The following is a 14,046-nucleotide window of genomic DNA, read 5'->3' as shown; positions in this document are numbered from 1 at the left end:
ATCGCATAGCCAGGTCCCTGCTGTGCCACGTGCAGATTCCACGCAGGCCCACGCCATCTCGAGTGTGCATTTCTGGGGCTGACCATGAACTGCACAGACAGCACATGCAGAAAGAAGGATCGGAACCTGACACAAAGTCTGGGTGCCTGGATGCCTGGCCTGCCAGTCAGTGGGCAGAAGCACAGCCAGGGCCCTCGAAAACACCGGTCACAGGCCAGCACTGGGCCCCACCCTCACCACTGGTGACTCAGGGATTCTCAGGGAGGGAGGGAGGCGATTAACAGCCCTGAAGATAGTTCATGAACAGAAATCACTCGCTAATCTTTGCAAAGCCTCAGGCTGCGGAGGAGTGATTTTATCTGATGATATCCTTAGAACACTATTACTGTCAACACCGTAATAAACTGTGATGTCAGACTGGACTTTTGGGGGATGGAAGAGCATATTCATGCTGCAATCTTCATCACAGTTTGGCCCTGCAGAACCTTCCAGAACAGCCACCCCCTCCTGCTTGCCTCATGACCCAATTACTCTCCAACAATGCAGTCACCTTTCCATTGACAGCAGAGGTCCCTGCCACAGGGGCAGCGGGCAGTCTGCCAGCCACATCTTCACTCTGTTTTGTCGTTAATCCTCAGGCAAAGCTGGGCCCAGCTCCCAAGGCTGGAAGGCGCCCAGTGCAGAAGAGAGACAGGGAGAGAAGGAGACCAGGGAGGGTAGGAGAGGGGTGAGGGGTAAGGGGAAGAGGGATGGCTGGGCCGGCTTTCCAGGACAGGAGAGGGAAGCCAGCCCCCAGGGCTCTGAGCCCGGAGTCCCTTCTCACACCTGGCCCCTTTGCAATTCACCTGGTATACGGAGGGCATTTCTGAAATCTTTGCTCCAGGAGCTGAATTTCAGTGGAATACCCATTCTTTGTATGAGGCACAGACCAGAGGGGACCTTGGTTGAATACCCAGTAATTACAGGCACTCCCATGATCCACCTGTGAGGCTCGTCAATTTTCTAAAACAGACACCATTGCTCAAGCCTGTTTATTTTTAAAGCACACAATAATGCTCGCTTGCTAGTTTGTTTTTGTCCTGCTAAATCTTTGAAAGGCTTTCCATAACTCCTGTCAAATGTTGCCAAATTCAATGCAGTTGGCATTTAAATATAACTTTGGAATCGTGCACTGTTCCTTTTTCATAACTGACTGCGACTGGGTTGGGACAGTAGGAGGGCACACTCCTGGCCGAGCTGCTTGGGGCTCCAGGGCTGGGCCACATCCTTTGCTGCTGGTGCCTCAGGTCTAGAATTGGGCCCCAGGATTCCTCATCCAGACAAGCTCTGAGACTCAGAATATTCCCAGTTTTAGAGAAGTGCTACAGTGCAGATCCCAGAAGTCTCCTAACACCTGTCACCAAGCATTTTAATGTTTCTGCGGTAAGACTCAGACACGCTCACGCTCAGTTAGGCACGTGAAGACCCGGGCAGACTCAGTCATCTCAGACCAGGTCCTGCTGCCCAGCAACCCCCGGAGAGCTTCCCGTGCTCCAGAACTGCCGGACTTGGGAGCGGCGGGCGAGGGGCTGAGGAGCTGCCGGTGTGGGCGTGAAGCCGTCAGTCTCCGCCTGTGCCCGCCACAGTGCTTGGCATTCATGAGGTGAGGCCCAGGCAGTGGGCAATGGTGCTTCCTGGCCTGCCCTGGGCACCGCAGCTCCTCCCTGTGGAGGCCGGTCTGATGCCAGGGTCTGGGCTCCAATCACAGAGGTGCTATCAGGAAGTCAGAAACCGAGGCCACAGAACCAATTAAACCAGGAGGTCATCCGCGGATGTATTTGCTACATGCTGTTTCTTTTTTCTCTAGTGCACATCTTTTTAAAATAAAAGCATTTCCCTACAGAGCCAAAATCGAATTATCATACTTAACAAAACATATATCCTTCATATCAGCCAATATCTAGTACATTTTCCAATTTCTCCAGTTGTCCACAATTTCCTCTGAGGGCAGGTTTGTCTAAGGAAGATCAGACGTGGAACCAGTTCTGCCACCTGCCTCTCCGAGGAGGCCGGGTGTCTGGGAAAGGTCCCCGCCGGGCCTGTCGGTGCTGTCCTGGGGGTTTCTTCCCCATCCCCTCTCATTCCTTAGAAATGGAAATCAGCTCCACAGGTTGCCGGATTCATGGTGAACATTTCGGTTGGGACGTATCCAGGGGATGTGAAGCTCCTGCACTTCTCACCAGGAGATATGATCCCTGGGTGACCCTCACTGGGAGGCTGAGGCTGATGCCCACACGAGGGGAGGCTCACAGCCTTCCCTGCCCCCGATACCAGACAAGGGTCCTGTCCCCAGCAGCTGCTCACCTCACGGTCTAAACACTCATGGGCTAACGTTGTCCTAGTCCATGATTTCAGTGGTGTTTGGAAAAGTCGATTTTTCTAACTCAGTCACTCATTCACATTTATGGGCCGACATTCCTTTTTGTTGTTTTTTTGAGACAGAGTCTCATTCTGTTGCCCAGGCTGGAGTGCAATGGTGCGATCTCGTCTCACTGCAATCTCTGCCTTCTGGGTTCGAGCAATTCTCCTGCCTCAGCCTCCCAAGTAGCTGGGATTACAGGCATGTGCCACCACACCCGTCTAAAGTTTGTATTTTTAGTAGAGATGGGGTTTCACCATGTTGGTCGGTCTGGTCTCAAACCCCTGACCTCAGTTGATCCACCCACCTCAGCCTCCCTAACACTGTAATCCCAAGTGCTAGGATTATAGGCATGAGACACCACGCCTGACCCAATATTCCTTTTTAAAGGAGGTCTTTCCTCATACCTAGTGCCATTTGGTTATACTGGCATCCTCTTTCTAGCACAAAACAAGATAATGTTCGATTTTTCCCTTTGGCTGCCAATATTCAAAATAAAGAGTTGGTTTAAGATCTGCCTGAGATGAGTTTTTCAGGCTTTCTCTTTTCTTAGAGTGTCATCGTGGATTCATGGATGTAAATGGATTAGATGTATCCGAGTTAACTATGGGCCTCATTCTTTTGGATGCTCAGAGTGTCCCAGATTTCACCAATGCCACCTCTTTCAAACTGGCTCCTTGTCTTCTCGACAGACCCCATTCGTCCTGGAGAGCCCCCTCGCTTTCAGGCACAATGAAATGTTCTAGGACCCTTGTGCACGTTGGCTGTCCCCAACTAGAAATCTGACATTTCTCTATTAGAAACCAGGGTTTGTCTTTATTGTCACAATGTAACATTAAAATTGCCTGTTCTTGAAATACTGGAAATAAGGGGGAAGCTGCAAATAACCCTATCCCTATTAAAGAAATTAAATTTGTACATAAAAACCTTCCCACAAAGAAAACCCCAAGCCTAGAGTAGCAGGAAAAAAAGATTCAGTAGGTACTTATGATAAAATTCTTAGCAAACCAGAAATAATGGGGACCTTCCACAACCTGATTAAATACGTTTATAGAAAACTAACAACTAAAACTAAACTAAAAGTGACCCATACTTAAGGTCACTTTTGACACTTCTGTTCCATACAGTACTGGGGGTCCCAGCCAATGCAATAAGGCAAGAAAAGGAAACAGAGGGCATAAAAATCAGAAAGACAGATGGGGAGAGGGAGGGGGGAAAAAGAGAGGAAGAAAGCCATTATTTGCAAGCATGATTATGTATTGAGAAAACCCTATGTAATCTACAAAACAAACTACTGAAAATGATTCAGTGAATCTAGTCAGGTTGCAGGATATCTGATCAAGTACAAAATTCAATTATCTTCCTATATTTCTATGAACAACTTAAAAATGAAATTGTTAAACAATTCCATATGGAAAGGCATAAAAAGACACCAGACCTGAAGAATAGAAGTAACAGAGCCCCAGCTAGACAGCAGCTGATATCCCCCGAGAGGTTACGTGCACCCATCCCCGGGCAGCTGCCCCGGGTGCCCACCCCCCCACCCACCAAGAGCCCTGAAAATCAAGGGTCTGAGCCCAGGGGAGCAGACCCAGCTCATGACAACGAATGTACGAGGCCAAGCGGAAGGCACCTGCTGCTTCTTGCCTCCCAGCCTGACAGATACTTACACGTGGTGGGGCCAGTGAGAGGGGGGATGGGAGGGAAGAGGCAGGGAGTGAGGGGCAGTGAAGGGAAGGGAAGGAGGAAGCAGGTTGGTGGGGGAGGGGGCAGCAAGAGAGAGGATGGGAGGAAGCCGGTTGGGGGGACAGTGAGAGGGGGGATGGGAGGAAGCCGGTTGGGGGGGCAGCAAGAGGGAGGATGGGAGGAAGCCGGTTGGGGGGACAGTGAGAAGGGGGATGGGAGGAAGCTGGTTGGGGGGACAGTGAGAGGGGGGATGGGAGGAAGCTGGTTGGGGGGACAGTGAGAGGGGGGATGGGAGGAAGCTGGTTGGGGGGCAGCAAGAGGGGGGATGGGAGGAAGCCGGTTGGGGGGACAGTGAGAAGGGGGATGGGAGGAAGCTGGTTGGGGGGACAGTGAGAGGGGGGATGGGAGGAAGCTGGTTGGGGGGACAGTGAGAGGGGGGATGGGAGGAAGCTGGTTGGGGGGCAGCAAGAGGGGGGATGGGAGGAAGCCGGTTGGGGGGACAGTGAGAGGGGAGGATGGGAGGAAGCCGGTTGGGGGGGCAGCAAGAGGGGGAATGGGAGGAAGCAGGCGGGGGGGGCGGGGGCAGTGAGGGGGAGGGGCGGAAGTCCACTCCACCCTCCAGCCTGACCTGAGCTGTGGCTGCCTCTGAGAGGGGAGAAGGGCCGGCCTGCAGGCGATGCGCCCCCTGACGCCCACGGAGTGAGGCCAAGGGCGCCCCAACCTGAATCCCCTCTATGAAGCTTAATGAGCTTAAAGGAGCATCAGAGCAGGGGGAATGGTGGCCCCAAAAGACATGTCCCCCTAGAACCTGCGAGTGGGACCTCATGGAGAAAGGGTCTTTACTAATGTAATTAAGTTTAGGTTCTCCAGATAGAATCGTGGTGGATTAGAGTGGTCCCTGCATCCAATGACAGGTGCCGTTATAAAGGAGAGAACGCAGGGAGACCGATGCCGCGTGAAGAACAGAGCCAGAGTGACGCATCCACAAGCAGAGGAGCACGAAGATGCAGCGAGCCCCAGCACGGCGGAGATAGGCAGGATACGCATCCCCCTTGGAGCCACCCCCGCCTCCCCCTCAGAGCCCCCGCCTCCCCCCTCAGAGGTCCCCGCCTCCCCCTCAGAGCCCCCCGCCTCCCCCTCAGAGCCCCCCATCCCCCTCAGAGCCCCCCACGCCTCCCCCTCAGAGCCCCCCATCCCCCTCAGAGCCCCCCACGCCTCCCCCTCAGAGCCCCCTGCCACCCCCTCAGAGCTCCCCTACATCCCCCTCAGAGCCCCCACACATCCCCCTCGGAGCCCCCACACATCCCCCTCGGAGCCCCCACACAGCCCCCTCAGAGCCCCCACACATCCTCCTCAGAGACCCCACCTCCCCCCTCAGAGCCCCCCGCCTCTGCCTCCCCCTCAGAGCCCCCTTGCCTCCCCCTCAGAGCCCCGCCCTCCCCGTCAGAGCTCTCACCTCCCCCTCAGAGCCTCCCCACATCCCCCTCGGAGCCCCCCGCCTACCCCTCAGAGCCCCCCACGCCTCCCCCTCAAAGACCCTGCCTCTCCATCAGAGCCTCCCCACATCCCCCTCGGAGCCCCCCGCCTCCCCCTCGGAGACCCCCCACATGCCCCTCAGACCCCCCCACATGCCCCTCAGAGCCCCCCCACATGCCCCTCAGAGCCCCCCCATCCCCCTCGGAGCCCCCCCACATCCTCCTCGGAGCCCCCCGCCTCCCCCTCAGAGCCCCCCGCCTCCCCCTCAGAGCCCCCACATCCCCCTCAGAGCCACCGCATCCCACTGAGAGCCTCCGGAGGGAACCGACCCCATCACCACTTTGTTTCAGACTTCTGGTCTCCAGAACCGTGAGACAGCCAGTATCCGCTGTTTTGAGCCATCCGGTTTGTGGTACCTTGTTAACCTTCTTCTATAACCCTAAAAAGCAAATACCAGCATGCACTATTTTAGATTTTTAAACCAGGATTATAAATAACCACAGAAACACAGGGAAAGGCGTGATTATCCAGTTTTCTCTGGCAGTTGCTCTGAAGAGGAAATGTTGGAGTGGAATTTGCACAACAGAAGTGGGTTACTGAAGGGCATTGAGGCAGCCTCCTTGGGGGCCGCAGGGGGTCGGGTGGGTGGGGGTGAGGGGCAAATGGCAGAGAGAGAGAGAGAGAGGTGGGCCCTGCCTGCATCCTCCACTTCAGGGGTTTGCCTTGGCCACACAGCTAGTTCTAGCCAAGAAACGTGGGCGGGGGTGACGCGGTCCACTCCTAGCCCTGGCTCATAAGACCCTCGCAACAGCCTCCTCACTTTCCTCCCCGGCCGTGTACTGAACGGAGAGGACGCCAAACCAGAGGAGGGCAGTACCACAGGTGGAAGGGGCTGCTGGATCCCTGAGTGACAGTGTGGAGCCGAGCTCCCTGAGGACTTGCATCACAGCACAGCAGTGCTAAGATATGAGGTGTGCCTCACGGATGCACCTGCTGTGTGCATGAGCCTGGGCCTGGACAGCATCCTACAGAGATCACAAAGCCTCAAAAATGTCCTCACTGGGGCCACAAAGAGATCAACACTGGGCCTCAGGAAGAGCGGTGGTGCAGGTGCGGGGGATGCGTTGCTGTGGGCACAGATCTGCCACACCGGGAAGGGCAGGGAGGCCACTGAAGCAGCCCAGGCAGGTCTGGATCCCAAGAAGCAGCCTCTGGCAGGGGCTGTGGAGACCGGAGGAGGCTCCCTGATGCCTCCTCTTTGAAAGACGCTCTGCACCCATGTATCTGTGCTTAATAAGACCCACTTGTTGCACACAAGCTGGCACAGCTCATAATTCAGGGGCAATGGAATTGGAAGGACATTTCAGAAAATCTGTAAACAAAAGCAATTATTATTTTGTGCAGAGGAAAGAAAACACAACCAGCCATTTTTCCTCATTCTCTGCAGTGTCCGTGAGTGTGGCAGCCAAGCCTCAAATGTACTTGCTTCTCGGATTCAGCTCAACCCCCTCCATCAACACAACCACCACAAAACTTGGTATTTTTCCCCTACAAACTTTGCCCAATTTTCCCCTTTCCATCTGAAAAACAAGACTCCAGGCCACGTTCACTATGAGATTACTTAATGACTCTCTGTTGGCCCCAAGGTCTTCCACCTGCCCCCACCTCACTCCCCAAGGAGGAGGCCTGATAAACTCATTCATAGCAAGGCAGACGACACGGTGATGCAGAAGAACATAAAAGCTGACGCTGGTGCTTTGCCAGGTCCCTGGAGACTGAGGCTACAGGGCCAATGTGCAGTGAAGGGTTCTGGGGTTCCAAAAGCCTTGGGGGGCTTCTGTGGCACAGCGCCTGTGGAGACTCAGGCACCTTCCTGGAGGCAGACCCAGAGCAAAGCTCTGCCTTAATCCTCCAAGATCTTTCTCAGGCCAACTCCAGTTCAACAGGGGACCTGACTTCTAGTTCACGGGGTTGTCCTGAGTGTTACAGAGAATGTGAATGTGAAAGAGAGGTGGAGTGCACACATGCAACTAGCATGCCCTGCACCCCGCAGCAGCCAGGTCTGTGCAGAGAAGCCTGGAGGACAACGTGGCTGGCATGGGCTGCTCCCAAGATAATGGACAGATGGACTGGAGCCAGGACCCTCACAGAGTATTTAGGGGGGCATTGGCTGCATGGATAGCAGCTCTTCCAATACGACTCGGAGGCTTCATTTCTGCCTCACGTGCGGTTTTGTTGCATCTCTATGAAGGTCCTCTCATTAAAGACCAGCACCCGCGTAACCCGTCCACAGCCTGCAGCCCTGCACAGAGGCTCAGACTCCTCCAAACCCCGGATGCTCCCCACCACCCCAGCTCCCACCTGCTGCTGTGAGCAGTTAAACCACTCAAACTTCATTTACAGGATTATCCAGCTGAACACCCAGGCTGTGCTGCTTAAGGGCTGAAGCCTTGAAAGACACACTCAAAATTACAGCCTCAGAAAGCACGCATTGTGGGGAAAGGCACTCAATAGAACGTGCTGAGTGGTGCAATCCACCCTGGGGCCCCCAGAGGAGTTTGCATTTCTCTCCCCGTGAGCTCTTTAATGGTGCACGCACAGCAACACCTCACCCACCCAGCACGGAGGGGCTAATTGATTGGATGTCTCTGCAGCACATGCTGCTGGCGCCATGGCTCACAGCAACTCCACGTTTACACTCGCAGCCTGTTTCTCTGCTGTTGGAGCTCTGGCAGGCTGCAGGTTTCACTGCCACAACATGCGGGACCCAGTGTCCACCTGCCACCTCCCCGCCTGGGGCGCCTCTGGGCTGCTAGACTGGTAAGAGGTCACCCCTGCCATGACAGGGTAGCCAGTGCTGGCCCTGCGTTCCTCCAGCAAATGGCTGTGAAACTGGACAAATACAGGGCCACTGTGATGGAGCCAACTGTGAGCCATGCTTCCCACCCTCCCCCTCCCCCTCTGCCACCATAGGAGGCGGAGCTCGGGGGGAAACAAGGGCAGCAGTGAGAGGAGGGCACAGCACCAGGGCTGGGGTTGGCCTGAGGCAACAGAAAAGGAGCTGTGTGGGGGCCGGACAGGGGAGATGGGGAGGAAAATTACCATGGCTCACAGCGGCCTCGACCTCCTGGGCTCCATGGATCCCCCTGCCTCAGCCTCCCGAGCAGCTGAAACTACAGGTGCGCACCACCACGCCCAGCTAGTTTCTTCTTTTTAATAGACGAGTTATCACTGTGTTTCTGAAAGCAGTCTCGAACTCCTGAGTTCAAGCAGTCCTCCTGCCTCTGCCTCCTAAAATTTGGGCATCACAAACATGAGCCACCACACCCAACTGACAGTTAATTTCTTAAAAAGTTAACTTTAATTTATTCAAAAGATTGTCTAAAGCAAAAATAGCATTGTGTTACGGAGTTTGTAATGTAGGTAGAAGTTAAACATATGGCAACTATAACAGGAAGAACAGGGTTAGAGGAATTACACTGTTACAAGTTTCCCACATTTTGTGTGACGTGAATAGGCTGATAAATTAAGGATTCATTTTGTCTTTAGAATAACTACTAAAAATGGTAATACCAAGAGGCACAGCTAAAAGGCCAACAGAGGTGTAAAACAAAGTACTAAAAAATTTCAATTAACCCAGAAAAGGCAGGAATGGATGAACAAAGGAACAAAAAAATGACAAATAAAAAACAAATGATAAGACACTTAGAAAACAAGTAGCAAGATAGAGGATCTACAGCAACCTCATCAATCATTACAGGAATTGCAAATGGAGAAACTCCACGTGCAAAGCAGGGATTGTCACCAAGACCCAACTCCATCTACAGACACCCACTTAAGATACAAAGACAGTTTTCCTTTCGGCCGGAACCGCCATCTTCCAGTAATTCGCCAAAATGACGAACACAAAGGGAAAGAGGAGAGGCACCCAATATATGTTCTCTAGGCCTTTTAGAAAACATGGAGTTGTTCCTTTGGCCACATATATGCGAATCTATAAGAAAGGTGATATTGTAGACATCAAGGGAATGGGTACTGTTCAAAAAGGAATGCCCCACAAGTGTTACCATGGCAAAACTGGAAGAGTCTACAATATTACCCAGCATGCTGTTGGCATTGTTGTAAACAAACAAGTTAAGGGCAAGATTCTTTCCAAGAGAATTAATGTGCGTATTGAGCACATTAAGCACTCTAAGAGCCGAGATAGCTTCCTGAAACGCATGAAGGAAAATGATCAGAAAAAGAAAGAAGCCAAAGAAAAAGGTACCTGGGTTCAACTAAAGCGCCAGCCTGCTCCACCCAGAGAAGCACACTTTGTGAGAACCAAGGGGAAGGAGCCTGAGCTGCTGGAACCTATTCCCTATGAATTCATGGCATAATAGGTGTTAAAAAATAATAATAATAAAGGACCTCTGGGCTATTAAAAAAAAAAATACAAAGACAGGTTGGGTGTCTAAAGGATAGAAAAAGATCCACAGTGGGGCCAGGAGTGGTCCCAGCATTGTGGGAGGAACAAGAGTGAGGATCACTTGAGTCTAAGAGTTTGACCTGTAATCCCAGCACTTTGGGAGGCTGAGGCAGGCAGATCACCTGAGGTCAAGAGTTTGAGACCAGCCTGGCCAACACGGTGAAACCCTGTCTCTACTAAAAATACAAAAAAAATTAGCCAGGCACTGTGGTACGTGCCTGTAATCCCAGCTACTAGAGAGGCTGAGGCAGGAGAATTGCTTGAACCCAGGAGGCAGAGGTTGCAGTGAGCCGATATCGCACCACTGCACTCCAGCCTGGGCAACAAGAGTGAAACTCTGTCTCAAAAAAAAAAAAAAGGAGTTTGAAAAATACAAAAAAAATTAGCCTGGTGTGGTGGTGCGTCCCTGTGGTCTCAGCTACTCTGGAGGCTGAGGTGGAAGGATCACTTGAGCCCAGGAGGTCGAGGCTGTGGCGAGCCAAGATTGCGCCACTGCACCCCAGCCCAGGCAGCACAGTGAGACCCTGTCTCAAAAAAAAAAAAAAAAAAAAAAAAAACACAAAGGAAAAAAGTGGCCGGGCACGGTGGCTCATGCCTGTAATCCCGGCACTTTGGGAGGCCAAGGCGGGCGGATCACAACGTCAGGATATCAAGACCATCCTGGCTAACACGGTGAAACCCCGTCTCTACTAAAAAAATACAAAAAAATTAGCCAGGCGTGGTGGCGGGTGCTTGTGGTCCCAGCTACTCGGGAGGCTGAGGCAGGAGAATGGCGTGAACCCGGGAGGCGGAGCTTGCAGCGAGCCGAGATCGCGCCACTGCACTCCAGCCTGGGCGATGGAGAGAGACTCCGTCTCAAAAAGAAAAAAAAAAAGAAAAAAGAATAGAAAAAGGAAAAGATACACAGCGCCAATTCTATGCATAAGAAAGCAGCCCTGGGACACTCACATTAGACCAGGTAGCACCCCTGAAGATAAAGAGGGACATTCCATGATGACACCACGGTCAGCCACTGTCAGGATCACAGAAAAATCCTAAATGCCTAAAAAGATAATAACAGTTTCAAAACACACAAAGTAAAAACGGACAGAACTGAAAGAATAGAGAAATTCACTGTCCTAGTTGGAGATGTAACAGCTCTCTCAGGACTGCAAGCACAGCAGACGGGACAGGAAGGATTCGCGGGTTTAAAGAGCACGTCAACCAGCTGCACCTCATTAACTCTTGGAGAGCATCCCACCCCACAGCTGCAGAACACACGTAATTTTTGAGTGTATACGGAGCATTTACGAAGATAGGGCTTATGTTAAACAGTAAGAATAAGTCTCCGTAATTTTAAAAAGTGAGATCCTGCAGTTTGTTCCTTGATCAAAATGGAATTAAATCAGTGATAGCAAGATCCCTTTTAGACTCTCCACATATTTGGAAAGTGGGCAATACTCTTCTAAATATGCTTCTCAGAATAGGGGGTTCAAAAATAAATGCATAAAGAGATTCTCCTAAATAAATCATGGGTCAAAGAAGAAATCCAAAGAAAATTAGCACTTATTTCAAATATCCATCAAAATATTACAAAAAATTGTAGCATAGTCTTAGAGGAAGATTTGTGACTTTAAATACTGACAACATTTCCACAAGGAAGGTACACAGTGATCAATACACTCATGAAAGGGTGTTCAACTCACCCGTCACAAGGAAATGCAAACGAACGCCTCACTGAGATCTGCCAAACTTCTGGTGCCGACTGTGACCTGGTCGCGCCTGCGGGGAGCAGAGGCGAGAAGGAGACTGGGGGGTGAGGTCCACGTATCCCAGGCAGGGGGACAGAGGCCAGAAGAAAGTGGGTGGGGGTGAGATCCACATGTCCCAGGCAGGGACAGAGAGGAGGGAGAACAGGACAGCAGCATCTGCTTCCAGCCACGTCACGTGTTTGGAGAGGCGGTGTCACCTCAATGTGAGGAATGGCCACTCAGGACACGTCTGGACTTCCTCCCACCCACCTATCACCAGGGATCAGAATCCCAGCCCCGGGGACCCTCAACTCATAAACATCTTGGGCCTACAGCACCACCGAGCATGCCACAGCCTTGGCCTGGGACTGCTTCAGAGACACTGCACGGAGGGCTTCTCACTTCCCCGGCCAGGAGCCACCCAGGGAGGCCCCAGCTGCATCTGTCCCACCTTTCAGACCGAGCCAGCCAGAGGCGCCCAGAAAGACTATGCCAGGCCTCAGCTGTGTTGAAACCCAGGTTGGGGACAGTGGCAGGACCTGTGCCAGCGTCTGCCCTTGCTCCTGGCTGGATTCAGTTACATGGCTGGGCCCCAGTGAAGGCGCAGAGGAAAGGGAAGGAAGCCCACAGCAGAGCCAGCACACCTGTGGCCCCGCCCCGGCCCAGCCCCCATCACACGTGGCCACACCCCCTGCCCAGCCCCCTCACATGTGGCCCCACCTCCGATCAGCCCCCTTCCACACGTGGTCACGCCCCCTGTTCAGCCTCCTCGCACATGACCACGCCCCCGTCCAGCCCCCGCACACACGGCCTCTCCTCTTGCCCAGCCCCTCACACACGTGACCACGCCCCTTGTGTCTCCTCGCTCGTGGCCACGCCCCCTGCACGGCCCCCTCACGCATGACCACGCCCCTGTCCAGCCCCCTCACACTCGTGGCCACGCCCCTACCCGGCCCCCTCACACGTATGGCCACGCCCCTGCTCAGCGCCCTCACGCGCATGGACACCCCCCTGTCCAGCCCCCTAACGCGTGCTGCCCCCCGTGCCCACCCAGAGCGGCCTCCTCCGCACCAGGGCTGACCCAGTGTGGGGTCCAGGTGGGCTCTGGGAGGCCCCCGGGCAGAGCTGTGCCCCGCGTCACTGAGGATGCACAGAGAAAAAGGAAGGGGCGGAGGAAGCCGAAACCCGACCAGCGCTGCCTGGGCGTGGCAAGCCCGCTAGTCTTCCCGCCCGCTCATCTGCTTTCCCTTCCTGTGTAATAAGTGTGGCGCCTGGAGTGTGTGACTTTCATGATTTTCTTTTAGAAGAAACATAACGCAGTCCTCTGTCCCGCCCCTCCTGCCAGGAATGGTCATGGGGGCCTAGTTAACCCCATGCGTGCGGAGGTCCACCTTGGAGCCCAGCGCCGACACAGGTCAGGGCAGTGTTAGCCACTGCTGAATGACTCCTGTTGTGTGCAAAATTGTTTTGACTTTTAAAGACTACACACAGCCCATTCTGCCATTATTTAGGGTGAATTATACTGCTAGGTCACAAGGAGAAGACGTGGCTCCTCTTGATGCTGAGGGAGGCCTGGAAGTCATTGCTCGGAGCATGGGAAGAGGGCTCCCCGAGGCAGAGCCTCCCAGGGGACACAGGCGGCCCAGCAATGACCTGAGAGGTGGGCACAGGTGTGCGGGGTCCCTCGGGGCCCACCATAAGGCCCCACAGCAGGCCCTAACCTCCCCCATGTGTCCTAAGACAGTTCAATTTGCATTGGCAATGGTCATCTCACTACTTCTGACCTGGAAGCGAGGTATATGTTTGGGGGTAACACGAGGCTCCCAAAGGGGTGCTTATAGGGCGCCTTTTCTTATAAAACTTCCATCGAAATGAGCAGCACCCCGAGGGGTAGCCCACGTGCTGACCCCTGGAGGGACTCTCCCAAGGCTGAGGGTCTTCCCCAGGTGCTTCACCCGGGCTCCTCCAAGTGTGGGGTGGCCTTCAGTCTGCTGAGAAAAGGATGTGGGGTGTCTGGCAGTCACTCTGCACTGGATTTGCAGGAACCTCTGCTGCCTCCCTGGTGCCCCTTGATCGGCGCTGGGTCTAGGAACCAGCTCTGGGTTGGAACTGGACTTGAAAAGGTCATTTTCTGCCTTGCACCCACCAAGGCCACCTGGGGCTGTGGAGCAAGGAAACCCCTGTCACTGTCCTCAGATGTTGGCCCGAGGGCACCCTCAGTCTCCCTGAGTTCAAATCACCTTTTCTTCCCAAATGACCCCAGCAGCCTAGGCCAGCCCCAGCTGGAA

At 53.6% G+C, this 14,046-nt stretch overlaps 1 protein-coding gene and 1 long non-coding RNA gene across 2 annotated transcripts; one reads left to right on the top strand and one right to left on the bottom strand.

Annotated features, from left to right (window-relative positions):
- Positions 1-5,858: 5,858 nt before the first annotated feature.
- On the bottom strand, positions 5,859-12,376 carry LOC129058199 (uncharacterized). Its single transcript, XR_008523170.1, has 4 exons — positions 12,210-12,376; positions 11,714-11,789; positions 8,663-8,851; positions 5,859-5,999 (listed from the first exon to the last, which is right to left on the bottom strand). It is a non-coding gene; the product is annotated as an uncharacterized LOC129058199 (long non-coding RNA).
- On the top strand, positions 9,419-9,950 carry LOC112132371 (large ribosomal subunit protein eL21-like). The gene has a single exon (XM_054550160.2). It carries the CDS (start codon positions 9,457-9,459, stop codon positions 9,937-9,939), a length of 483 nt encoding a protein of 160 aa, XP_054406135.1. The 5' UTR covers positions 9,419-9,456; the 3' UTR covers positions 9,940-9,950.
- Positions 12,377-14,046: the final 1,670 nt, after the last annotated feature.

The sequence above is a fragment of the Pongo abelii genome, chromosome 11, assembly GCF_028885655.2.
Source record: "Pongo abelii isolate AG06213 chromosome 11, NHGRI_mPonAbe1-v2.0_pri, whole genome shotgun sequence".
In the NCBI taxonomy this organism is placed as follows: domain Eukaryota; kingdom Metazoa; phylum Chordata; class Mammalia; order Primates; family Hominidae; genus Pongo; species Pongo abelii.
This window is presented reverse-complemented; position numbering and strand designations above follow the sequence as displayed.

Bases quoted from the DNA above. Each gene is read 5' to 3' on its own strand.
- LOC112132371 (XM_054550160.2), top strand. From the start codon at position 9,457: ATGACGAACACAAAGGGAAAGAGGAGAGGCACCCAATATATGTTCTCT.